Source organism: Pseudorasbora parva, chromosome 13, assembly GCF_024679245.1.
Source record: "Pseudorasbora parva isolate DD20220531a chromosome 13, ASM2467924v1, whole genome shotgun sequence".
NCBI classification, from domain to species: Eukaryota; Metazoa; Chordata; class Actinopteri; order Cypriniformes; family Gobionidae; genus Pseudorasbora; species Pseudorasbora parva.
The window spans coordinates 20,109,271-20,133,913 of NC_090184.1; the positions used below are offsets into that span (position 1 = coordinate 20,109,271).

General features: G+C 37.6%; 3 protein-coding genes across 5 annotated transcripts in view; 1 reads left to right on the forward strand and 2 right to left on the reverse strand.

Annotated features, from left to right (window-relative positions):
* Positions 1-1,159: 1,159 nt before the first annotated feature.
* kazald3 (Kazal-type serine peptidase inhibitor domain 3) lies at positions 1,160-8,072 on the reverse strand. The gene is made up of 4 exons (XM_067412579.1): positions 7,331-8,072; positions 5,940-6,100; positions 5,030-5,177; positions 1,160-2,523 (listed from the first exon to the last, which is right to left on the reverse strand). The coding sequence occupies exons 1-4, from the start codon at positions 7,830-7,832 to the stop codon at positions 2,438-2,440; spliced, it is 897 nt and encodes a 298-aa protein (XP_067268680.1). The 5' UTR covers positions 7,833-8,072; the 3' UTR covers positions 1,160-2,437.
* A 4,846-nt stretch (positions 8,073-12,918) lies between these two features.
* crybb2 (crystallin, beta B2) lies at positions 12,919-15,960 on the forward strand. Its single transcript, XM_067412580.1, has 6 exons — positions 12,919-12,976; positions 13,152-13,239; positions 13,320-13,438; positions 15,100-15,232; positions 15,431-15,573; positions 15,674-15,960. Exons 2-6 carry the CDS (start codon positions 13,177-13,179, stop codon positions 15,840-15,842), a joined length of 627 nt encoding a protein of 208 aa, XP_067268681.1. The 5' UTR covers positions 12,919-12,976; positions 13,152-13,176; the 3' UTR covers positions 15,843-15,960.
* A 3,966-nt stretch (positions 15,961-19,926) lies between these two features.
* The window catches only part of si:ch73-138n13.1 (uncharacterized), a 66,788-nt gene continuing 62,071 nt past the window's right edge, over positions 19,927-24,643 (reverse strand). For all 3 annotated transcript variants that reach the window (XM_067413393.1, XM_067413395.1, XM_067413392.1), the window contains exons 11-13: positions 24,233-24,369; positions 24,027-24,116; positions 19,927-21,534 (exon numbers count right to left, since the gene is read on the reverse strand). In XM_067413393.1, coding sequence (XP_067269494.1) covers positions 24,035-24,116; positions 24,233-24,369 — 219 coding nt within the window. In that variant the 3' untranslated portion in view covers positions 19,927-21,534; positions 24,027-24,034. The remainder of the gene's footprint in view (positions 21,535-24,026; positions 24,117-24,232; positions 24,370-24,643) is intronic.

Here is a 24,643-nt window from a genome sequence, read left to right on the forward strand (position 1 = left end):
AGTAAATCACAGATTGTGTCCAAAAGCACGGATTCATTCAGCAACAAATCCTGTGGCTGCACCTGAAATTGCATATTCTCCGAATAGGAGAACATTCCTTTGTGACTGTTATAGAGTATGTTCTATATAGCATAAATGTGTGTAGTATGAATGAAATCTGGATGAATTTATGTTGTCATTGTATTGTGACCTGTGATTCACAAATCCTTTCCTGTGGCCTCATGGAATAGTAAATTGTCTATTTTCAATACGCACATGATCTGACGACCCGCTTACACCATCTTTTAAAAGTGACCCGTTTCTGATATTTGCATTACTAAACACTGGCGAAACAGCCCAAGACGTTCTGACCTGGAAAATGAAGTAAAACTACATGATACGCAATGGACGCAGATGAAATTGTTAAATTCTTTGCTTAAAGGTCAGCAAAACATTGCTCTCGTAAGATGAAGAAAAAAGAGAAGAGCCCTTGATCACATTTCATGTCCACCTGAGTTGACGTCATTGACTCACGACTCGCATTTACTGGGGGAAATCCGATTTGACCGCTTACATGGCAGATGCAAATGTACGCATCCGAATCATATCGGATTTATTACCACATATGAGTGAGGCCTGAATCCAATCTGAGGATATCGGAATTCATGTTTTTTTGGTTTGTTTGTTTTTTCCTGCTTAGACGTTCACGTCATATCCGATCTGTGCCACATGAGAGGGAAAAATCGGAATTGGGTCACTTGAACCATGCGGTGTAAATGGGGCCTGAATCTCATTGGACATTTTTTGATGGTGTTATGAATGCTATGAATTCGGAAATACTATTTTTACATACAGTTTTTATGTCTACTAGGGAAGTATCCATATTTGGAGGCAGCCAGTGGTTTTCGTTATGAATGAGACATTGAATAATTTACTCAACAGATGTCAAAAATCACTGATTCATTCAGGAACAGCAATGTTCTGTTCTAGTGTTTCTGTTGATAGAGCAAAACACAGACCAATTAACAGGTATTGTGTTAATATGTGAGTTCCTCTATATATATATATATATATATATATATATATATATTATTGAACTGATGTATAAATATAGTTTTTATAATTACAATTAAAGCTTCTGCAATTAAAGCTAGACTATGTAAGTTTCCGTCTGCTAGAGGGCGCCTATTCAATACAAAGGCATAGTTTGATGATGCCAAGTTTGAGCTCAGAATCTAGGGACATGTGGTCTTCACCTCACAGCCGGAGGAAAAGAATCGGGATAAGACTCATGTTATAAATCATGTTCATGGATGTGGTTATGAACGCTACTGTGGTATGAAGCAGAGCAGGACCGAGTGTTGAAGGAGCTGAGCAAGGCCGCTGGATCGATTGAAGCGCAACACACAGCTCACGAGCAACGGGACTTTCATTATGGCGGGACACAGTCGCCAGCGCTATTTCCACTTTTCCGGTCATGAGAATGAGGTAAAGCAGCTCTGTTTATCATATTAGATGTTAGTTTATCATATTAGATGTATTGAACGTTAGTCTGTGCGTTCGCTCAGCGGCTGCTGTGACACTTGTTGCACTGCTTAGAGTAAAACATTTCTGACAAATAAAACCGGAAACCGAGGGTAACGCAGATATGACGCAATATGACGACGACTCCCTCAGTCGTTCCGGCTCCTTGGTTAAAATAGCAATTTTCTCACAATTTACAAATAGTTGGAAACATTTGGGATATTGTAAGAACTCAACTGAACAAAATATATAACACTGGCCTGGTGGTTTTTGGATATTTTACTGCAAAAATCCTACATAGTGCACCTTTAATTAATTTTGAAAGAGACGATTACTACATTCCATTTCTGTCTGCTCCAGTTGAGTCAAAATGTCATATTTCCAATATGTTTAAAAAAGAATGTTTAGAACCAAAGCGAAAAGCATTGTCGCACAAAAACATTTTTTATGAAAATTCATCACTACACTTATAATATAAAAAATAAATGGTCAACAGACATATTTTGTCAGAATTGTGCAGCTCTCACACATTTCCCATTTCTTCATGCTTTGTTATTCAATTTGTTATGTCACTTTGAAGGAGAGTGTGGGATGAAACTCAAGAGACATTCAGCTCCAGTAGCTTCCCTCTGTATGGACTTGTAGAGCTTCGAGCAGCTCCCAAACTGCTCCAATCGCTCCTCTACACATCTTGTGGTGTATTTTTCATCCATTTTAGTGGTCTGTGCCAGTGGGAATTTATTCAAGCTTCTTCCCCGCCGCATCCATGTTTGATTATCCAGATGTAGAAAAGCTCTGGAAGGTTTTATTTTTAATGGGCTTATTACTTTTTTGCAGTCAATGCCTGGGTGTCTTCTTGCCATGTCTCAAATTGAATGTCTGTAAATAAAATAAAATAAAACATTGTTTTTCTTGAGGGTCTTCAATCTGAAGTTTAGTAATAATCCCTGTCATAGTCCTGTAATTGGTCATAGGCAATCATTTCATTTGTGTTTTGCTCCAAATAGGCAGACATCTCATCTGAGTAAAAAAAAAGACAGAAAAAAACAAACAGATTATACATAAAGGTATTGGAACAGGGAGTATTAATACAGGCCATTACAGCTCAGGGTATATCTTTTGGCAGCGGCTATTTACACAAAATGAAAATAGTGACAGATTTTATTTAGACTGTAAAAATAGCCATGTTTCCTATGCAATAAGTATAAATAGTAGTTAGATGCTATTTATACCTATAAATAGTGGCAGATACTATTTGCACCTCAGTGTTGTTGTAGATTAAACGGTATGCAATAATAGCAATAGGTCTCATGCATGACACTTTCGCAAATATACAAGAAAATTCGGAGTAATTTGTGCATAACATGGACCTTAACAAAAACTCTCCTCCAGATTCACAAACGCTCCGTATAGGGTTTCAGTTAAATGTGTGTATATTAATGAATTTCAAACATTAGTAAATAGAGTGAATTTTAAATATTCATTATCAGCATAATCCCCGCCCCTGAGTTGCAACTACAAATGACGTATCCAGGAACGCTGTGGATGGAATCTTTTGGACTTTGGCTCCAGTATTTTGCATAAATGACAAAGGGCCCTACCTTGTAACCAGCGCAATTGACTATTTACACCAACGCATGTGTCATTCCTATTTTGCACCCGCGCAAAGCGCGCATTTCCCTCCACAGAAGCACGTCGCTAAACTAGTGAATGAACTTGCGCTCCCTGGGCGGTTCAGCGCAAAAAAGGAAGAGTGTTCCGGCGCAAACAATCCCTGATGCTATTTTGCTGTTCCATTAAACAATTGCGCCACTGACCAGAAAAAACCTGGTCTAAAGTCAGTGGCGCGTTGCGCGTTGTTCATTATGCTATTTTAAGGGCGCATGCTTGACCATAATGTATAGCGTGCACAACGCGCACACACTTTGCTCATGTAATCTACACAGATGCAACAGTTATTTTTGCAAATCATAAATTGTTACACTAAAAAAATATTAACACGAGATGACGGAAATCATTGTGGTGTGCCAAGAAGATGTGAAAAAATAGGCACAAATCTAGCTTACAAATTATTCAGGCTAATTGTAGTAATTAAGGATCAGACCTGTTTGCCCAATAGCGGCAAGACATATATGTATATAAGGACATCTGACAAATTGGTTTGTCCGTCAAGAACCAGGAAAATAAAATCGACTGAAAAACTGAAAAAACTGTTTAACCGATGCTATTTTGGGTGAGTTTCTCCCATCCCCATACAACACAACTTCTCTGTCTTTCACTGCTCTTACAAGAACATCAGTCTCCTCGGCAATAGCAATCCATAATGGAACTTGCGCACCTGCTTTTAAAGGAAATTTTGGATGACGCTCTGATTGGTTTATTCACGTTACGCCCAAACCACCGCTATAATGAAGCTACTTCAGACCAACCCATTTTAGATTTGCGCCGGGCGCAAAAGCCATTTATCCCGCTGGGAAAATAGCAACAGCGCCGAGACCCGCCCACAAAGTTACTTGCGCTTCGCGCTTTGACACTTGCATTTCAGATCGTTAAAAAAAGGGCCCAAAGAAACAACACTGTAAACTTTTTTTTTTTTTTTGGTTTAACTTGAAAAAGTAAGTAACCTGTTTGCCTTAAAATTTTGAGTTTATTGAAATTAAACATTTGAGTTGATACAATGAAGGACATTTGTTTAATAAATAGAAACTCAAAATATCTGAACCACATAAAAAAAAATTATAAATCATGAAAATTATTTGGCTATTTGGCATGTTTCACTGCGTCATCAGGTAATATGCTTACAAAATATTTTAATAAAGTTTGTCGAATCTCAAAAAATGTTCATTGTATTAACTCAAAATTGTAATTTCAATGTACTCAAAATTTTAAGGCAACCAGGTAACTTTTGTTCTAAATAATTTTTTACAGTGTAATGAATATTCAATTATCTTATCTACCAAAGCATTTTTAGCCAGCTAAAAAACGCCTGGTGCTCTTCTGAAAACGGCCAGCTAGTGGTGCTTAAAAGTGCTTTGCAAGCTGAGATATTTTGGTTGTTATGATACAGAATAGCCATGGCAGTAATAGTATCTCCTTTTGAGGAATATTACACCAATTAAATTTACATCAGAGCAGCTTTATGAACAATTTACACACAAATTTGTTCTGCACATATTTTTATGAATGAGGCCCATAGAGTCTAAATGATTATATTTATTAAAATTATTAAATGGATCCCGCCTTATTTGGACAGTTAAGCCCTCCCTACATCTCTAACCCTAACCGATAAACATAAAAGTTAGTAGAGCGAGCAAAAGTCAGATTTGAACTTGCGTCAAAACTTTCCGCCATGTGCCTTACCCCTACACTATTGCCAGAATTTGCCACTTGTGCCGATCCAGCGTCTCTTTCGTCATTTTGTCTGGCCCAACAAGACATCAGTGGGTGGAGTTAGTGTAAATAGCCTCCGCCAACAAGGTGAGCTTTTTGAACTTAGTGTAAATAGACACTCCGATATCTCTTTTACCTGGAGGCAGGACTCCTAAAATTGCTGTGGCTGAGACGTTGCCAAGCTCATTTCGAGCAATGCACCTGTATGTGCCAGAATCCATCTGACTGGCGTCTTCAATCTGGAGCCAACTGGAAAGTTCATACTTTTGAGGGCCACCTCGGGACTACAGGAAAAAATGGAGAAATGGAAAGGCTGAGGAGGATCCCTAAATACTTAGGAAGGAGATCCCTTTTGTAATTCTTCACAAATTCATTAAAATGCATAACCAGGAATGCCCTAAAATGTCCTAAATCTTGAAACCATAAACACCTGCAGTTAGACAGGAATATTCCAATAAAATCTGGTCACATTTTCTGCACTCAATTTGTGTGAGGGGAAAAAAACTGTGTAATTTAGTGTAATGGATTTCAACATATCATTAGCCAAACTATTTAAAGGAAGTGTATGTAAGATTGTGGCCAAAACTGGTACTGCAATCACTTTTAAATGACTGTAGAGCGGCGTATCCCCCTCCCCCTGACTCGAGGTTGCCAGATAGGCGGAGCTTCAGACCAAAACACATGACAATGTCATCATCAACATCAGTTGAGAGCTGCAACAACAACTTTTAAAAAATGACAATATACTGGCTGGACTACTGTTGTCAGTGATATAAGTATTTGAAATGAACATGATTTCTTAATGTCTAGTGACATATCAGGGCTATTTTATCATTAATTGACAATTCTTACATACAGTTCCTTTAATAAACAGACACATGGAAGATGAGTAGACTTTTATGAATGGCGTGAAAATCTGTAGAGCTTGTAAAGTTATGTGGCTGAAGATTCTGCGTGACCCTACATAAGTCAAGGTTATATTGGTCTATATTACATACTTAGAGTTTATGTGTAAAACAACGGTCTTACATTTGAAAATGCTTTACCTGAACAGATATGTGTGGATCATCGCCCGGTAAAATGACCTCTTTTTCATCTTTCCTCCACTCCACTAGCGCCATGGGAAATGCAAACACCTCGCAGAGAAATGCTATACTGCTGCCAGTTACATTTACCAGATTATGCGGCGGCACTTTGATGACGGGGACTTACCAGAAATAGACAGAGAAACAGAAAGAGAGAAGGAGGGCATATCAGGGATCACGTTCAGAAACCACTTCCTATGTCAGCCTGATGTGAAGAGCTGTTTAAAGGTCATAAACCCCCTCTTTAAAGCCACTGGGAAAATTATAGGGGCCAGGTCCAAAATTCCCAAGTGCTGGCAGCTCAGAGACAAAAACACTATCGAGATAACACTTCAGTTCCATGTGCGAAAGAAAACAAGAAAGAGCTCAAAATAAATAAATAAAAAAACATGTTAGAAGAACACTTCATTTCTACCCTATCTATTAAAGAAAATATATAAATAAATATGGGTTATAAAACACTGTTGAAAAATGTTCTATTCTATGCATTAAAGAGGGAAGGAGACAAAGGTAAAAATGAAATTATTTTAAATATTAGGTGAAAAAACACTTGAAATACTTCTGAAGTTCGTCTCCATTTATTAAATTAATTAATTAAGGTTGCAAAAAGACATTTTTATTTATTAAATAAAGAAAATAAATATAAACAAATATGGGATAGAAAAAAACAACTGAAATGTTTTGATGAATTGTTATTTATTACATGTATTAAAGAATGAAAGAGACAAATATTTTTATTAAATTAAATATTATTGGTAAACGCTTCTGAAATACATTTACTTTATTTGAATAAATAAATAAATAAATAAATAAATAAATAAATAAATAAATAAATAAATAAATAAATAAATAGGATTGGAAAAACACTCGTGAAATTCTGTAAGAATTTTAATTTAATTAAATATTGGTGGTTAAAAACCCTTATGAAATACATTTACTTTATTGGAAGGAAGAAATTAATTAATTAATAGGAAAAACGCTCTTGTAACACCTGTAAGATTTTATATTTATATAGAAATAAATAGGGTTAGACAAGTTGGACAAGGGTTTGTTTAAAACATTCTTGAAACATCTGTAAGAATTTAAATTCAAATAAATATTGGAGGGGGTATTGGAATAAATAAATATGGTTGCAAAAATACTCTTAAAACATCTGTATCTAATGTAAAGAAAGAAAGAAAGAAAGAAAGAAAGAAAGAAAGAAAGAAAGAAAGAAAGAAAGAAAGAAAGAAAGAAAGAAAGAAAGAAAGAAAGAAAGAAAGAAAGAAAGAATTCCGTGCATTAAATAAATCATGTAAACAAACACCTGAATAAATCTATGGTTGGAAAGCAGTTAGTGTGTATGTTCATACCTGTCCTGCACGGCCCGTCGCTCACATTCAGTCCAGGCCGTGAATAAGCCGCTTCCTTGAATTTGCAGAGATTCATGTAGGTCTGACCGTCTGAGCCACACAGAGGTTTCTGAGACAAACACACACACTGGGCTTCTGGCTCCTCTCCGTCCGCTCCATCTGACCTGTCCAGTTTGCACTCCATGTCCTCTCCACACAATCCATAATAGACATTTCTCTGGCCGAGGTCACAGGTCTGTCCCTCCAGGTTGGCGCATTGAGAGCAGCAGCCGCAGCTGTCCTGCACCCGTCCCGCTCTACAGCCCTGCGCCCGCGGGCACAGCTCCGGGACACACTCATCACACTCCTGCGTCCTGTTCCCCTCATCAAACTCATCCGTCCCTTTGTAATAGTCGAAGGTGGCCAAGTCCTCGTCCATATAGTCATCCTTGTAATTGGGAAAACCTTCTCCGGATCTGACGCTCAGAACCAAAAGAGCAAACATAACTATGTGCATTAACATCGTGAGAGCTTATGTCTCGTGCCCCAGCTATGCATGCAATGAACGCAAGTTTTCCCCCGAAGCTGCGGCTTCATCCCCGAGTGTCGTTGTTCTGTCTCTCCCTCAGTCTCGCAGCTTCTGAAACCATCTGTGGCTGAAAGAAAATAAACACCGCTATCCTCCCCCACTCCCGCGAAAATACAGCTTCGTCCTATTGGATGCCAGAGTAGCAATAGGAAAAAAATCATGGTGAATTTTTGTGGTGTATTAGAAGTTTACCAAACAATACATTGCGTTTAAGAGTGTTTACAGCGGGCGATAGCTAACGACCACTAGGTGGCGGTATATCTCTAAACTTTAATTCAATTCAACTTTATTTCCAGACTCAAGGTAGCCTACATTAGTAATAAGACCACCAGCTAACACAAAATGACAAGCAATATAGAATATTTAAAAAAGACTATGCCAGTACTTTCTCATAGGTGATTGGTTTCGCATCACACTTTGCTTCAGATTAGACAACAACATAATACCATTCTGTGAATTATCCAGTCAACAGATGAATTCATACATCAAATTCCTAATTAAAGCCATACAAGTTTTTACTTTTGACATACAAAATAAATTATTAGCACTACTCCACCTTTGTTTTTTCAATATGATCCTCAAACAATCATTGTAGGCAACTTGAAGTTTACATAAACTCACTTTTTAAAACTTAACCCACATGGGAGCAGTATAAAAGGATGTACAATATGCTCTAAAAAGGTTCATCTTAACCTGATCTGAACACATATGAAATGTCCTTACCAACATAAATGTGCTGCCTATACATATCATCGTCATCACTTATATGCCCTGGCAGATAAAAATCTGCAAAACTAAGGTTGAATCTTTAACTTCAAGCAAATTCTAATATCATAAAGTAAAACATTCATTGTAAAAAAAATGTCAGACCTCTCCAAATCAAACATTTCTAGTGACTGGTCATATAAAAAATGTTTAATTGTCCAAATTGAATTTTGGTGAATTGAATTGTATCAGTTGTGGCAATAGTCTGTAAAAATGGGCTCAATCAGACATAATATGTTGAGCCAATGGGAAAAAACAAAAAAAAAACAAGCAGTGACGAGGGGAACAAGACTCACTTTAATGTACAGCCCGCAGATTCGAACTTACCCTGTAACTACATAAAACAAGAGGGGAACAAGAACAGACTTTAATTTCCAGCCTGCAGATTCATACTTATCCCGCAACTACACAGATAATTACCCCTTAATTAAAAAAAATACCTCCAGTATAAATAATTTGTTAATTTCCTGACAGTTACCCCTTTATTCCCCAAATAATACATAGTGTTCCCTTATACCTACAAGTACTTACTTAATAGTTACACTATAATTACCCAAAGTTATGCTGTAAATTCTCTTTAATTATGCAGTACTTTCCGGGCCAGAATCCAAAGCGTTCATGATGTTTGTACTTTGTCTTTGTATTTCGTTTTTGCCTCCTATAGCCTATAAGGACTGTAATACATTTTTTCCTATGTTTGACTTATTAGGTTAGATGCTATGCTTAAAAGACTGTGAAAATCACAACCTATGATAATTTACCTGAGTTATGTGTTGTTGTACCCCGTTCCTGTGAAAGACATATCCTGTCTTACAGTATAGTGATGTGAAATGTCTGGCTAATGAGACTGTTCCAAAAGCCTGTGTTGAATTGTTGTGTTGAAGCCTGTGTTCCTGTGAATGAACCCTTGCACCCGGCTTCATACACTCTCTCCTCCAGTATCATTACACTTGAGGCCCACATGGAAGTTTTCTGAGGTGACTTAGTGGGCCCCGGTCAACACATTCTCACACCCAATTCGTCACATATGGACGCTTGACCCGGACCCCTTGTCGTCACTTTTTATCAATATTATCGTCATGGTGAAATTTATTTTTTGATTTATTTATTGAAATTATTTATTGGTTTATAATTTTGGCATTATGACATGTTGGAGTGTGCTTCTCAATTAAATCAGCAAGCATAATTCAATTTACATTTATTTTATTTACGCTATTTATACACATTTTAACATGATTTCATTTATTTTATTTATGCTATTTAGATAGCCTGACAAGCCAGACCCACATCAAGATGTTTGGTCTGGAAACTCACCATAGACAGGGCTCAATCCGAGGGGCGGGATAAACGGTTGTCTTTCAAACTCCCTCTGCACGTGATAGGATAGCGCTACACCAACCAACGAAGGTGAAACAGAGCTTGCTGACTGATTAAACATTTGCCGTATCCGGTCGGCTAAACTCCGAACACATCATCTCCTTTTTAAGAATGACTTCAGTGCTGCTCTTTGTTCTTTTCTCAGAGAAAAGCTTAACTCCAAGTCTTCCAGAATCGCAGTCAAAGCTGATTCGAAACTTGCGGGCAGATTAAATTTGCTGCCGCTAGGGTGCGTCTAGATTTCTAGGCTACTATTTAGACACATTTTAACATGATTTCATTTACATTTATTTTATTTACGCTATTTAGACACATTTTAACATGTAACCCAACCCCATCCCATCCCTAAACCAACCCATTTGTGTGAACATGATATAAAACAGGATATAACATACGACTGCATCCACGAGTTCTTCCAAAAATTTAAATAATCCAAGTTTTCCGAGGCCAAACGATTGATTTGCATGAAGAAAATCCCCAAAAGCGATCAGTATCTCCATCCGTCAAAGATCACGAACAGAACACATCAAATTTCAAATATTGGCGCCCGTTACGTGAGATTTCATAGTGAAATTGCATTGGCTCTCGTATGTCTTGTGACCAATTGTGTCATTACGTCAGCATTGATTGTAAAATGTCATTGGCTCTCCTGTGTCTTGTGACCGATTGCATCATGTTTAAGAGTCTTTTGAATTATTTGAATGAGATGAATGAGTTCATTCACGTGGCAGCGGGATCATCATTTCAGCGATTAAAACATTAAGATCAACTCTGTTCTTCACATGAAGGCATCGTATGACTTCAGAAGACTTGGAATGCAACATGAGCTAATACTTTTATACTGTTTTGGTCAGTTTTTGCAATAAATACTTTTGCCTGGTAGGCCTATGTGTTTTAGATTGTTAAGATGTGGGTAGGTTTAGGGTAGGAGTTGGGTTAGTTGCTCCAAAATATAAAAGTAGCTTTTAAATATTAATAAAATGATGTCTGCTTTTACAAACGCAAAGAATTAAATGCGTCTGTGTATGACGCCAAAGGTTTATCATTGAAATGAATGGAGCACCCAGCGCGTTGAAAATTGACGATAAAGGTACGCCTAGTTCGTTGAAAAGTGACGACAAGGGGTCCGGGTCAAGCGTCCATTTGTGACGAGTTGGGTGTGAGAATGTGTTGCCCCGGTAGCCTAGAAATCTAGACGCAACCTAGCGGCGGCAAATCTAATTTGCAGCGAATGTCGTATAGCAACTCCCCATAGACTTGCGAGCTGGAAAAAACAAACTCTGGTCAGGCCAAACACATCGTGTATAGAGTCGGTGGGCGGGGCTTAACATAATGACGGCAGTCATCCGCGTGCTACTTGTAAACAAAGAAGCTGGCGAACAGCGGTTCTTTCGAATAGGCTTTGGCCACGACTCTGGAAGACTTGGAGTTAAAGGAACTGTATGTAAAAAATGTATTTCAATTAATCATAAAATGGCCCTGATATGTCACTAGACATTAAGAAATCATGTTCATTTCAAATACTTATATCACTGACAACAGTAGTCCGTCCGGCCAGGATATTGTCATTTAAAAGTTGTTGTTGCGCCGCTCAACTGATGTTGATGTAGTCATGTTGTGTTTTGGCCTGAAGCTCCACCCTCTCCACCTATCTACCAATCACAAAGTCAGTAGTGTTTCGGCATCCGGGTTGCCAGATCTGCTCTAGTTACCACAGCTGCAGTTACAAACGTTCCTACTGGGTCCTGCAGCCTATCTGGCAACCTTGAGTCAGGGGGAGGGGGAGAGGGGAGACACCGCTCTACAGTCATTTGAAAGGGATTGCAGTACCAGTTTTTGGCCACAATCTTACATACACTTCCTTTAAGCTTTTCTTTGATAAAAGAACAGCACTGAAATCATTCTTAAGAAGGGAAGATGTGTTTGGAGTTTTGCCGACCAGATATGGCAAAAGTTTAATTATCAACTAGCTCCGCTTCACCTTCTTCGTTGCTCTGGTTGCTTTTAGCAATATCCAACTGTGTGCAGAGGGAGTTTGAAAGACAACCGTTTATCCCGCCCCTCGGATTGAGCCCTGTCAATGGTGAGTTTCCAGACCAAACATCTTGATGTGGGTCTGGCTTGTCAGGCTAGGGCCCCGACCCCCTGGTTGAGAACCACTGCTATAGAGCCTTAGCAGTAAAGGCCTATATGAGCCTCCACTGGGATATCAGATCTGCCAAGTCTCTGTTTTAAATCGTTTAGAAAACTATTTAAACAGACTTACATTTATCAATACAGAATTTGACTTTTTTTTTTATTTACGCCTACTTTATATATTGTATTGCCGCTTTAATGTTTATGGTTCTTAAATGTCTTAACTTATATTTTCATGTTATGTCTTTTTTTGGGTTTGTGCTGTAAAGTAACAGAACAGTTTATATGTAATGCAACACCTATGTTAATATCAAAGTGGATTCAAACAACACGCCATTGATGAAAAACATAATTAATATTACCTGAAAGCCATTTAGTGACCAACTAAGATGTTTCTGAAATTTCACAGGATTCACAGTAATTCTAAATAGCAAAGATGCAACTGCCTCTCTCTTTTAGTTTCACATCCAGAGCGGTCACTCCTGTTGTAGGTCCTGGACTCTTGGCACAGGTTGTGCTGAATCATGGGATATGGAACAAAGCGTGGCCGGGCGAAAACTGACAACTAATGAAATAACTTTGTGGCGCATCAAAAGAAAAGGGAGGGTAGGATGGCGAGGGTGAGGATGTTTGGCTGGACTTCTTCAGCCCTCCCAGTGCCAGCCGGTCAGCCTATTAGGACCTGACTATGAGCGTGTTCTGGACAGAGACATGTTTTTGGCAGTGTTTCCGCCCCTGAATTTCCGATATATATTGAGCCGGTGATTTCACCACACAGCGACTGGCACACTCCGGAGCTGGTAAGACATACATATTATTGCTTGCTTTACTATTGGTTTTGTGTTATTTTCACTGTTTTATCTACTTAAGTATGGAATATAAACATCTCAGCCAGCATTATTAGGTTATCTACTTCCGACACTAATAATTATTGTTTGCTTCCTTCTCTGTTCCTAATTTGATTTCTGAACAAAGCTCATCACACCCATCCTGGTTCACTATGGCAACTGATCACCAGAATCCTGCAACCAAGCAAAAACAACCAGTTGCCAGTGCCTTCAAGGTACAAACACGTCGTCAGTGTATATTACATATCCGTTACTCCTATTTATTTTCCTTCATACTCTCTCTCTCCCTTCAAAGTTGGTGATCTACGAACAGGAAAACTTTCAAGGCCGCTGTCATGAGCTGACTGGGCCCTGTAACAACCTCCAGGAGGCGGACGTGGAGAAAGTGGGCTCAATACTGGTGCTGTGTGGACCGTGAGTTTGTGTGTGTGAGAAAACATGCAAGAGTAATCTCAGTTGGGGAAAAAAAAACAGTTTTTGAACCATGGCAGCTGGTTTGAGCTGGTTTAAGCGGGTCATGAGCTGGTTTAAGCTGGTCAAGTGCTGGTTCTAAAATGGTCCTTAACTAGCTCCAGCTCAGGACCAGCTTAAACCAGCTAAAGACCAGCTAAAGACCAGCTCAAACCAGCTGCCATGCTTCAAACAGATACCTAACCAGCATTTTTCAACAGGGATATTAAGCAAAATAAAAAAGAAGTTAATATTAAGTAAATTACATTTTAAACAACAACAAAAAAGTTAAGTTTGAATGGTTATTTTGTTCCGCTGCCAATGAAAATGAATCCAAACGAATGCAACACATGGACCAGAACAGAATATGTGGACCGAAACGGCTGCTCAAATATATTCCACTCCGGTTTTTCAATTTCTCTAGTGACAGAAATGCACATTAAAGGGATAGTTCACCCAAATATAAAAATGTAATGTTTATCTGCTTACCCCCAGGGCATCCAAGATGTAGGCGTGTTTGTTTCCTCAGTAGAACTCGAATGAAAATAAACATCACATTTTCATTTTTGGGTGAACTATCCCTTTAAGTTGTCCTGGAGTTAAGAGAAAACAAAGCCTGTGAAATTGGGCTTTGACATATCGCATACTATATTTTAATAGAAATACTTATATATTGAATCCAACTTAATAATGATAAAATGCTTTCGATGATATGCCAGCCCAGGGGGATTTTGTGAGGGACTGGCGCAGGTAACAGATGGCAAATATCTCCACGATTGTACCTAGTAAAAAATAAAAATAAATAATGAGGTGTCATATTTTCCAAGCCAAAAATGTATTTAGACACCTTCAACATTTTCTTACATCATCACATTTTATTAGCTATAGTTTAGAAAATGGTGATAAAACATGACCAGAACTCTAGTTAAACTATGTCAAATTAATCTTGATAATGTCAGATAACTTATAGAAAGGTCTGAAAGAGATTACAATCAACCAATCAGCTGTTAAATTTAAGAAGACAATCAGATAATGCCGATTTAGTTCAACCAATTACCAAGGAATGCTTAATTTTGTTGAGTCTGTGGCGCTAAAGGTCGCATTAGCAATTAAAGTAAAAATCACTGGCCAGGTCAAAGTGTCAGAATATTTTTTTGGGTATAATGTCTTACAGTTTACTTTATTTTGCTATCCTTACATAAATGAACTATAGTATCCTGCAAGCTGTATAATACAAATAGGCTAATTGTCACTGTAAATATATATACATTTCAGGTAGGGTGAATTCAGGGTGATTGGGACATTTTTGCCATTGTAATGACTTGGAGAAAGTGTCCCAATCAGCCTGAATTCACCCTATAGGAGTGGCATATTTTGAGTTGTGGTATTTGGATTAGTTCAAACGATCATTGGAACAGTTTTGATTGGCTATTCGGCTGGTTTTGTTACACCGATCTGACAGAATTTAACGACTCATTATCACGTGCATACTCTTTTCTCTAACGTTACGAACACAGACAAGTGGAGTGATGCAAACAGTTAAATGTCCCCGTGCTGTTAAACTAGCACTCTATGAACACTTCACGGTGCGAAAGCATGACAAAGAAGTTCACTTTTTGTTCTAGGTGGGTGGGATATGAGCAGCCCGGCTGTAAAGGGGAACAGTATGTGTTTGAGAAGGGTGAGTATCCTCGCTGGGACGCCTGGACCAACAGCAGACGCAGCGACTGCATCGTCGCCTTCCGCCCCATTAAAGTGGTAACTAATACATAACTGCAGGATTATGAAGTGTCATTGTCAAAAATATAATGTTAACACCCTGAGTGATGTGTAAAATTATAGTATAGTTTTGGAAAGCATTTATGCATACGCCTTTAGAGTAAGACATTTCAGTCAAGCATTCATTTGTCCCAAGGGTTTCTCTCAATATAGCGTGCTACTCTTATGTCCTCGCAGGACAGCCAGGAGCACAAGATCGTCCTCTACGAGAACCCAAGCTTCGCTGGAAAGAAGATTGAGATCGTAGACGACGATGTCCCAAGCTTCCACGCTCATGGATACCATGAGAAAGTCTCTTCAGTCCGTGTGCAGAGTGGCACGTAAGCAAAACCTCAAAAGTCGTGATCATTTCTGATACTTTCCACGTCCTCCTGTATAGTAACCGTTTCACTTAATTTCTTGTTTTAATCTCTATTACAGGTGGGTGGGCTATCAGTACCCAGGATACAGAGGCTACCAGTATTTGTTTGAGAAAGGAGAGTTTAAGGAGTGTTCTGAGTTTGGGGCCGTGCTGCCTCAGATCCAATCCGTGAGGCGCATCCGTGACATGCAATATCACCCAAGAGGGGCCTTTCAAACCTCTAACTAAGTTCCCAGCAATCCCCCTCAAACCCACAAAGCTTCTGAAACACCCCCTCTTTTCCCCACCTTTGAATGCTTATCTTTGACCCTTTCAATTGTCTCAGTGATTCCATTTGCTACTGCTGAGAAATAAATAAGTGATTTTGCGTTACGAATGTTTCTGAGCTTTTATTTGGGCAGTCACTGTTTTGTAAGTGGAATGGACTTTTTGATTTATAATTAATTACATTCAGTCTCTTTGAAAAGTGCCATTCGAGCCTGCCTGCCTAAATGTCACAATATTAACAGTAACATCATTTATATCAAGCTAAAAAAACAACAACTATATTGTAGCTTATTGAAAATATACATATTTATATTTATTTCATTTATCTAAAATACAAGATACTGTCAAAAGGGAACTCATTTTGGCATCCTTACCTGACATCATGGTCTTGAAAATACTTTTGATTCTGCCTCAGAGAAAACGGTTCATTGGAATATCACTGAGACAACACATTATGAGAAAATAGTAGAAAAAATATATATTTAAAAACAATTGTACAAAAGTCCTACACAGCGTTAAAATTGCAGTTTCTTGTGATGGCCTATTTGTGAAATAACATCTTTAAAATAAAATAAAAATCCATTTGAATATAATTCGATTTAATTTAAAATGTACTTATTTCTGTTGTGTAATATTATTATCATTTAGAAAACTATTTTAATATATTTAAAAATGTGCTATTATTTGTGCTAATATTTTAAAATATTCCTGTGATGCAAAAATTATTACAGGATCCTTCAGAAATCATTCTAATACTTGCTGCTCATGAACATTTCTTATAAATATCAATGTTGGAAACCGTGCTGTTTAATATTTCAGTGCAAACAGTGATGCATTTTCCCCCCAGAATTATATAGAAAGATCATAAGAACATTTAAATGAAACCAGAATGTTTTGTAACATTATAAACTACTGTACTTTTCACTTTTTTTTTGGGGGGGGGGGGGGGGAATGCTGTTTCATGCATACTGAGCTTTTTACACTGTTAAAGACTTGGATTCCCATCCTAAACATAGTCAAAGTTTCAAAAACTAATGTTGGACGTTTGATGGAGTATTTCTGTGTCAAAAATACTCCTTCTGGTTTTTCACAAGTTTTGGCGAGTTTTTTTCAAATATGGTCGGCTTGACGTTAATAAGAGCGGAAGGTCCTTGTTTGGGCCGTACGGGCTCTTCTCCCGGTAGGGTGCGTGCGCGTGACTAGAGCGAAAGAGGAAATGCAGACCCATAAACACTCGCTCAGCTGCAGATGCAGTCGTCCGTGAACACTTATGTCGCGCGACGCGCTCCACTTTATTCCTCATCAAGCGACTTCAAGGCTTCAGCACAGCATTCCGGGAAGGCAGCGCTGCATTTGAACCGATTTGAACGCAGAAATGATGGGAAGCTTCACAACATCGCTTCAGTCGCGTCTCAAAGTGGATCTCTACCATTCACTGCTGTCAGGACTTCACCAAATCATACCAAAGAAGTGTGTTTTTGACGGAGCGGTCCCAGCGATTCGAAAGGTTCGGTGCTGCTTTGGAAGCAGCCGGTGAGTAAAACTGCTTCAAATGTCTGTGCTGTTTGCTATTGTCACGTGAGTAAACATCAGTAAACGACACGATCGCGTGCTTCGTCATTGAAATGCGCTAACGGACTCTCTTGTTGTTCTATGTATAACGTTACACTAGTCTGACGTGCAAAACCGTTTTGCTTGCTACTGCTAAGGTTTAGTCGCATACAATAGTCCATAAACCCAATCATGTCCTCATACACTGCGAGTAAAGACACACAAATGTTGACAGGCCACTAAATACTGTACATACCACAGAGACGGAAGTCCTGCTGTTGCTGTTTCTCCTGTTCAATTTATTTCAGCCTCCGAATGATTCTGGATCATATATCTATTAGCTGAGATCGATAGCCATGGGTTTCTCCACGCTTGAGGACGTCACCGCTTTGTTCGCACTCATCATTCTTTAGCTCCGCCCACACGATACACCTCCTGGCGCTCTATTTTTTTCCGGAAAGACTCGGTACAGCCTATATTTATTTTATAAATATAATAAAACTAAAGACCCTAGATATGAAGGATGCAATACTACTGTATAGGTACTCAAGATTGACATGAGATTGACTGAAACTGAGTGTTTCACCCCCCCCCCCTTTATGAAATTTACACGCATTACATAATCAGATTACTTTTGATACTATGAGTAAAGTAATGCATTACAAGTAAGGTGTTACGTAATCAGATTAATTTTTGATCTAACCAGTAAAGTTACAACATAACTTTAACTTGCATTACAACTAACATTCATAATGCAGTCAGATTACTTTTTGATGTCACGAGTAAAGTAATGCATTAAGTAATCAATTAATTTTGATGTGAAGACTAAAGTAACGCATTACAACTAACACACATTACATAATCAGATAATATTTTAATCTAACGAATAAAGTAATGCATTACATGCAACACGCATTACGTAATCAGATTACATTTTGATGTTACAAGTAAAGTAACGCATTATATGCAACATGCATTATGTAATCAGATTACATTTTGATGTTACAAGTAATGCATTACATGTAATACGCATTACGTAATCAGATTACATTTGTTGTTACAAGTGAAGTAATGCATTACAAGTAACATGCAGATTACTTTTTGATGTTACGAGTAAAGTAATGCATTACATGTAACACGCATTATGTAATCAGATTACTTTTGCTGTTACGAGTAAAGTAATGCATTACATGTAACAAGCATTATGTAATCAGATTACATTTTAATCTAACGAGTAAAGTAATGCATTACATGTAACACGCATTATGTAATCAGATTACATTTTAATCTAACGAGTAAAGTAATGCATTACATGTAACACGCATTATGTAATCAGATTACTTTTGCTGTTACGAGTAAAGTAATGCATTACATGTAACACGCATTATGTAATCAGATTACTTTTTGATGTTACGAGTAAAGTAATGCATTACATGTAACGCATTATGTAATCAGATTACTTTTGCTGTTACGAGTAGTAATGCATTACATGTAACACGCTTTACGTAATCAGATTACATTTTAATCTAACGAGTAAAGTAATGCATTACATGTAACACGCTTTACGTAATCAGATTACTTTTGATGTTACGAGTAAAGTAATGCATTACATGTAATGCATTATGTAATCAGATTACTTTTGCTGTTACGAGTAATGCATTACAAGTAACATGCAATGCATAATCAGATTACATTTTAATCTAACGAATAAAGTAATGCATTTTATGTAACACGCATTATGTAATCAGATTACATTTTAATCTAACGAGTAAAGTAATGCATTACATGTAACCCGCATTATGTAATCAGATTACTTTTTGATGTTACGAGTAAAGTAATGCATTACATGTAACATGCATTATGTAATCAGATTACTTTTGCTGTTACGAGTAATGCATTACAAGTAACCCGCATTGCGTAATCAGATTACATTTTAATCTAACGAGTAAAGTAATGCATGACATGTAGCACGCATTAAGTAATCAGATTACATTTTAATCTAATGAGTAAAGTAATGCATTACATGTAACACGCATTATGTAATCAGATTACTTTTGCTGTTACGAGTAAAGTAATGCATTACATGTAACACGCATTGCGTAATCAGATTACATTTTAATCTAATGAGTAAAGTAATGCATTACATTTAACACGCATTGTGTAATCAGATTACATTTTAATCTAATTAATTAAAATGAATCTAATTAAGATTACATTTTAATCTACATTTTAACATGTAAGTAATGCATTACATGTAACATGCATTACGTAATCCGATTGCACTGTAGAGGTTGATGTGCAAATATGCCATTAAAACCCATGCATATGAAAATACTTTTCGAATAGCTTTTTACTGTATTGACCTGCAAAGTTATCCGTGTTAATAGATGAGTTCTTCCCATAAGGCTTTACTACCAAGAAATAAAATTCTTAGGGGTGAGGCACATTACTTACGAAAAGTGAAAAGTACACTTTTAAGAAAAAGGGGAAAAAATAAATGTATAGTAAATTTTATTACGAATTTACAGTATTGGACACTGACATTACAACAGTGCAATAAACATTTTTACAGTTAAATTTAAAATAAAAAGGACAAATTACCCTTAAACATACTACAACAACTGTAGGCAGACAAAGAATAGAAGCTGAAAAAAAAAGGACTGTAGGACACATTACTCACATACCGTCAGCATACCAACATCACAACATTGACATCAACGAAGACTCATGCGTTACAAAAGTGACTATTGGTCAGAACCGCTGTTCATCAACAGGTGAAAAGTGCTTGTTAAGTGGGAGTGGCAAAATGGCCCAGCATTTTTTTTTCTTTCAAAAATACGGTAACAATTAGTGTACAATGTAATGTGAACAATGTTTACAGTACTTTGACATTCTCAAACTTCCCTTAAGCGAACTAGTAAACAAAAGAAACAAACTTAAGATGTGTTTAACCTAGAGTGAGGGACACAAATGAAACACTTTCCCTTTGTATTCATTCGTTACTACATTGCAAGAGAAGAAAAAGAGATTTTTATGCTGATTGTGCAATTTCCTACCATCATTTTTGGCCCGTCATTAAAGCGACTAGAGTATTGGGATAAAAGTAAGAAAATGACGAGAAATAAAGGGAATGACTGATTGTACATGCGCAATTTTTCCAATCGTGATATTACGGATTCAACTGAGAACGTGATGGAATGTTGAAAATAAACAAATGATCCGTTATACGGCAACACACAGACCTTTGCATGTCAACACCCCAAATCTGAACACAAAATGTGGGTTATTATTAGGAGTGAAGAGGTGTGCAAACAAACGATGAGCTAAATTCATTCATTGGCCCATCCAATCAAATTCCCACACGCACATCGACACGCATACATTTTCAGGGGATCGTACTTCTTCTTAAATGAAGAATTTCGACCCCTTTTTTGATCAATAAACATTTACCATTTTCCTCTTTCAATCCGACATTAATACAAATATAACATTTTGTGATTACATGAACATTTGTCATAACTAAATACACTTTCTATAGAGACAGCTCAGCGATGATTGGTTGACTATTAAAGTTTAGAAATAAAATCGTGATGTCTATCGAAATGCGTGTGCAACTGATGCCTATAACCATCAACTGAATGAAAAAAAAGCATGAAGGCTGTGCTAATATGAACATAAAGGATAAAAATAAACCAACATCATACTCCAGTTACTTGAAGCACTTCAGGTTACTTGTAGGTGCGTGTGGTCCCGCGGTTCCACTATAAAGGATGATCTTTTGCTCTCTAGAGGTTAAAGTGGCTCTATGCAAAAATAAGTCTCTCTCATATGACGAAGAGCTAAAGATTAACTCCACAACACATACATGGACACACGCTTCACACGCAGATCTCTGCTTCGCCCTTAATGTCAGCCAGAAATCTTTTAGAAAGGCACCATGCACATGTACACGACTCAGGCTGGAGAGGAAGGCTGGAGAAAACCAACGAAACAGAATGATGTCGTAGTCAGCAGCAGCAGCAGAATTCCCGTCAACTCCAGGTCAAAGGTTAAGGCTTCTGTCACGAGTTTACAGCTACAGATTCTGCAGTTATAAGGCATCCTGGAAAACACAATTATAATTAGGAATGTCAAAAGTGCAGGTAAGAAAAAACTTAATCATCCTCCAGTGCTAGTACGCTTTATCATGGTCTGACTGCTTTTTAATGGAAACATGTCCATAACGCTACAGTAACTCACCTTATACTACTTGTATGAGGTCAAAGGTCATTACCTGTTTAAGCAAAACTTTACCATCTTATGGACTTGTACTCATTACCTTGATGCGTTTACCTCCGGTGGTTTATTTAACGTGATTCTTTAAAATGAACAGGTTTTTTTAGAATGATCAGTAAAGTTCCCAAAGAGACAGTACACCCCAAAATAAATAATGAACATACTGTATTTTATATGTTGAAAATGCTGGTAACCGAAAAGTTTTAGTGATTACTGACTTCCAGTGTTCCACACACACACAAAGACATTTGGTCAAAATATTTGCTTTTATGTTCCACAGAAGAAACAGGTCTTGCAGTTTTAGACAAGAGGGTAAATAATGACAGAATTCAATTTTTTGGCTGACCTATTTCTTTAAAGTTCCACTGTGCAATATTTATGAGGATCTTTTGACAGAAATGCTATATAATTTACATAACTTTGTTTTCAGTAGTGTATGAAGACATTACATAATGAACCGTTATGTTTTTATCACCTTAGAATCAGCCATTTCTATCTACATAAACCACGGGTCCCCTTACAGTGAAGTCAACATTTGGCACCGTTATGTTTCTACTGTAGCCCTAAACGGACAAACTGTTCTACAGAATGCTAGCTACTCTCTGCTGTCTCAGACGATTACTATTTTTGTCCTGTGTCGGCCACTGTAGCTCTCTATGTGCTTTGAAAGGGAGGGTTGAGAGGTGGGTGGTTGCAATTCGCAACCTCACCGCTAGATGCCGCTAAAATTTACACAGTGAACCTTTAAGTGAATTTAATAAATTAATTAAATTAATTATTTAATAAATGTATATACACTGTATTTCCTCAAATAAAAGCCTGTAGTCAATTAAACGCCGGGCCTCTGATAGTGGTCGGGGGTGTGGTCAGCACAAACAAATAAAGGCCGGTCTCAAATAAAGGCCAGGGGAAAATGAGTGGATAATCTCCTAAATGCCGTTAATTTAATGCAAAACCATCCTGATGCCACGCGCCCCGATGCGAGTCAGGCCAGTGCGACACACACTAATCCTTATCTCTTCTATAGTTAACCTAAAAACTTTACAGGGATTTCTTTGTAAATTAAATTGAGAATATAACGCATGCATGAGCCATTTTAAATAGGCTACTGTGGTCTATGAGAGATGCGACGTCTGTGAAAATGCCGTGTCAGGCAGGCTGCAGATATTGATCTTCACAATGCGTGCACCTCAATCTGCTCCGTCAGTAGTCAGGGCACTGATCAGGGAGTCAGCCCATTGACTGACCGGTATGTCCTGATCAGTACCCTGACTACTGAACTAGGGAGCTGATTAAGATGCATCTAATATTAGCCTCTCGTCTCTTTTATGTCTTAAGGGTGTCGTGACAAAAGAATCGTGTAAAACTCAGTAAACCTTGGCTTGATATTATTACTTGTGACATGAGAACAAAATATGCACTAAATTAACGATCTCTTAAATATTTCCTAATTTCACTAACCTTTAATGTCGTGATTTATTTATTTATTTGCTTAAACCTGGATCTTAATTTAAAATGGCTTATTTCTGCTTTTGTAGGCTCATTCAGTAAATATAAGCTCCTCATTTGTATGTGCAAACTGGGGCCGGTGTGATGAGTCATGCTCGGCTAGATTCGCCGAGAACTCGTTCATCTTCGGATGCGGAGCTGCGCGCGGAATTACAAAAAATGCGTATTATTTTGGTGTATGGTGATATTTTTGCAAATGTTTCTTAAAAAATTCAATGATATTTGTCCACTGGAACGATCACTTTAAATTGAAAACGGTTTACATAAAGCAATTATATTTCAAACAGATGAATTAGAAATACAGGCCTGCCCCTAATAAAAGCCTGCTTCAAATAAAAGCCGGTTCCCATCGGCAGTTCAGATAAATAAAGGCCCCGGTCTTTATTTGAGGAATTACGGTATATATATATATATATATATATATATATATATATATATATATATATATATATATATATATATATATATATATATATATATAATTTATTTACTTCAACACTCAATGTTGCTGTCAAAAACCTAAAGCACTTTAAGCAATCATAGTTCTTCTGTCTTTATCTGAGTTATTGCTTAAAAAAGCAAGTTGCACCTAACTGAGAAATATTTGAAGGCACCATGGCATTGTTTTTAATTTAATTTGTTGATATTTATACTAATATTTAACATTTTAATTGTAAAAAATATTAGTTTTTGCTGTGGTATCAAAAAACATAAAAAACAACCATTGCTACTGCCATTTACTACAGAAGTTTTAGTATTGTGACTTATAATGTAATCACACATACAGACATGATAGGGAAGACCGTTTACCTGCTTATTCAGGCTGTATTGTCACCTTCATACTGACTCAGGCGTTTTTTAGTCTTTAGTTCTTTCAGCCACTGAGGTGAGGACTCTTCTCTGAGAGGGGACAGAGACACAAAAAAATCAGATACAAAAATGCACTGTCATGGTCAAGACTGCCAGACAAAAGCCGATTCTGAAACTGAAACCCAGTAAATCTAAAAAGCACTCACCCGTTCTCTTTGCCGCCAGCAGGAGGCAGCACACGAGCAGCTCGAGGCAAGAATGGAGATTTTGGTGAGCGTGAGAGCTGAGAGGGTGAGGGGCCGTCTGTCTGATTGTCTGACTCTCCTCTCTTCTTTAGATGAACCTGAAACAAAAAAAGAAGAAAATGATGTTCTGTTGCAGGTCTATGACTCCCTATGCACCCTCTGAACTTTCCCTTGCCCTGTATCTCGCCCTCTCATTGGGTGTAATTTCCAGTCAAAACGCATTTTGCCCTGCATTACTCTGAGTTGCAGGTCCATATTAGTAGCATGCTAAATATTTCACAGGCATCTGTGACGCATCTGCGTGTCTTTCACATCGTGCCTATGATCATACACACTATGTGACTATGATTTTTATGAGTGAGTTTATTATGT

Bases quoted from the DNA above. Each gene is read 5' to 3' on its own strand.
- kazald3 (XM_067412579.1), bottom strand. From the start codon at position 7,832: ATGTTAATGCACATAGTTATGTTTGCTCTTTTGGTTCTGAGCGTCAGA. The intron at 6,101-7,330 runs GTATGAACATAC...ATTTCTGGTAAG, and splicing joins CGACGGGCCGTGCAGGACAG to TCCCCGTCATCAAAGTGCCG. The intron at 5,178-5,939 runs GTAAAGCATTTT...TTTTTCCTGTAG, and splicing joins ATCCACACATATCTGTTCAG to TCCCGAGGTGGCCCTCAAAA.
- crybb2 (XM_067412580.1), top strand. From the start codon at position 13,177: ATGGCAACTGATCACCAGAATCCTGCAACCAAGCAAAAACAACCAGTT. The intron at 15,233-15,430 runs GTAACTAATACA...ATGTCCTCGCAG, and splicing joins CCTTCCGCCCCATTAAAGTG to GACAGCCAGGAGCACAAGAT. The intron at 15,574-15,673 runs GTAAGCAAAACC...TCTCTATTACAG, and splicing joins GTCCGTGTGCAGAGTGGCAC to GTGGGTGGGCTATCAGTACC.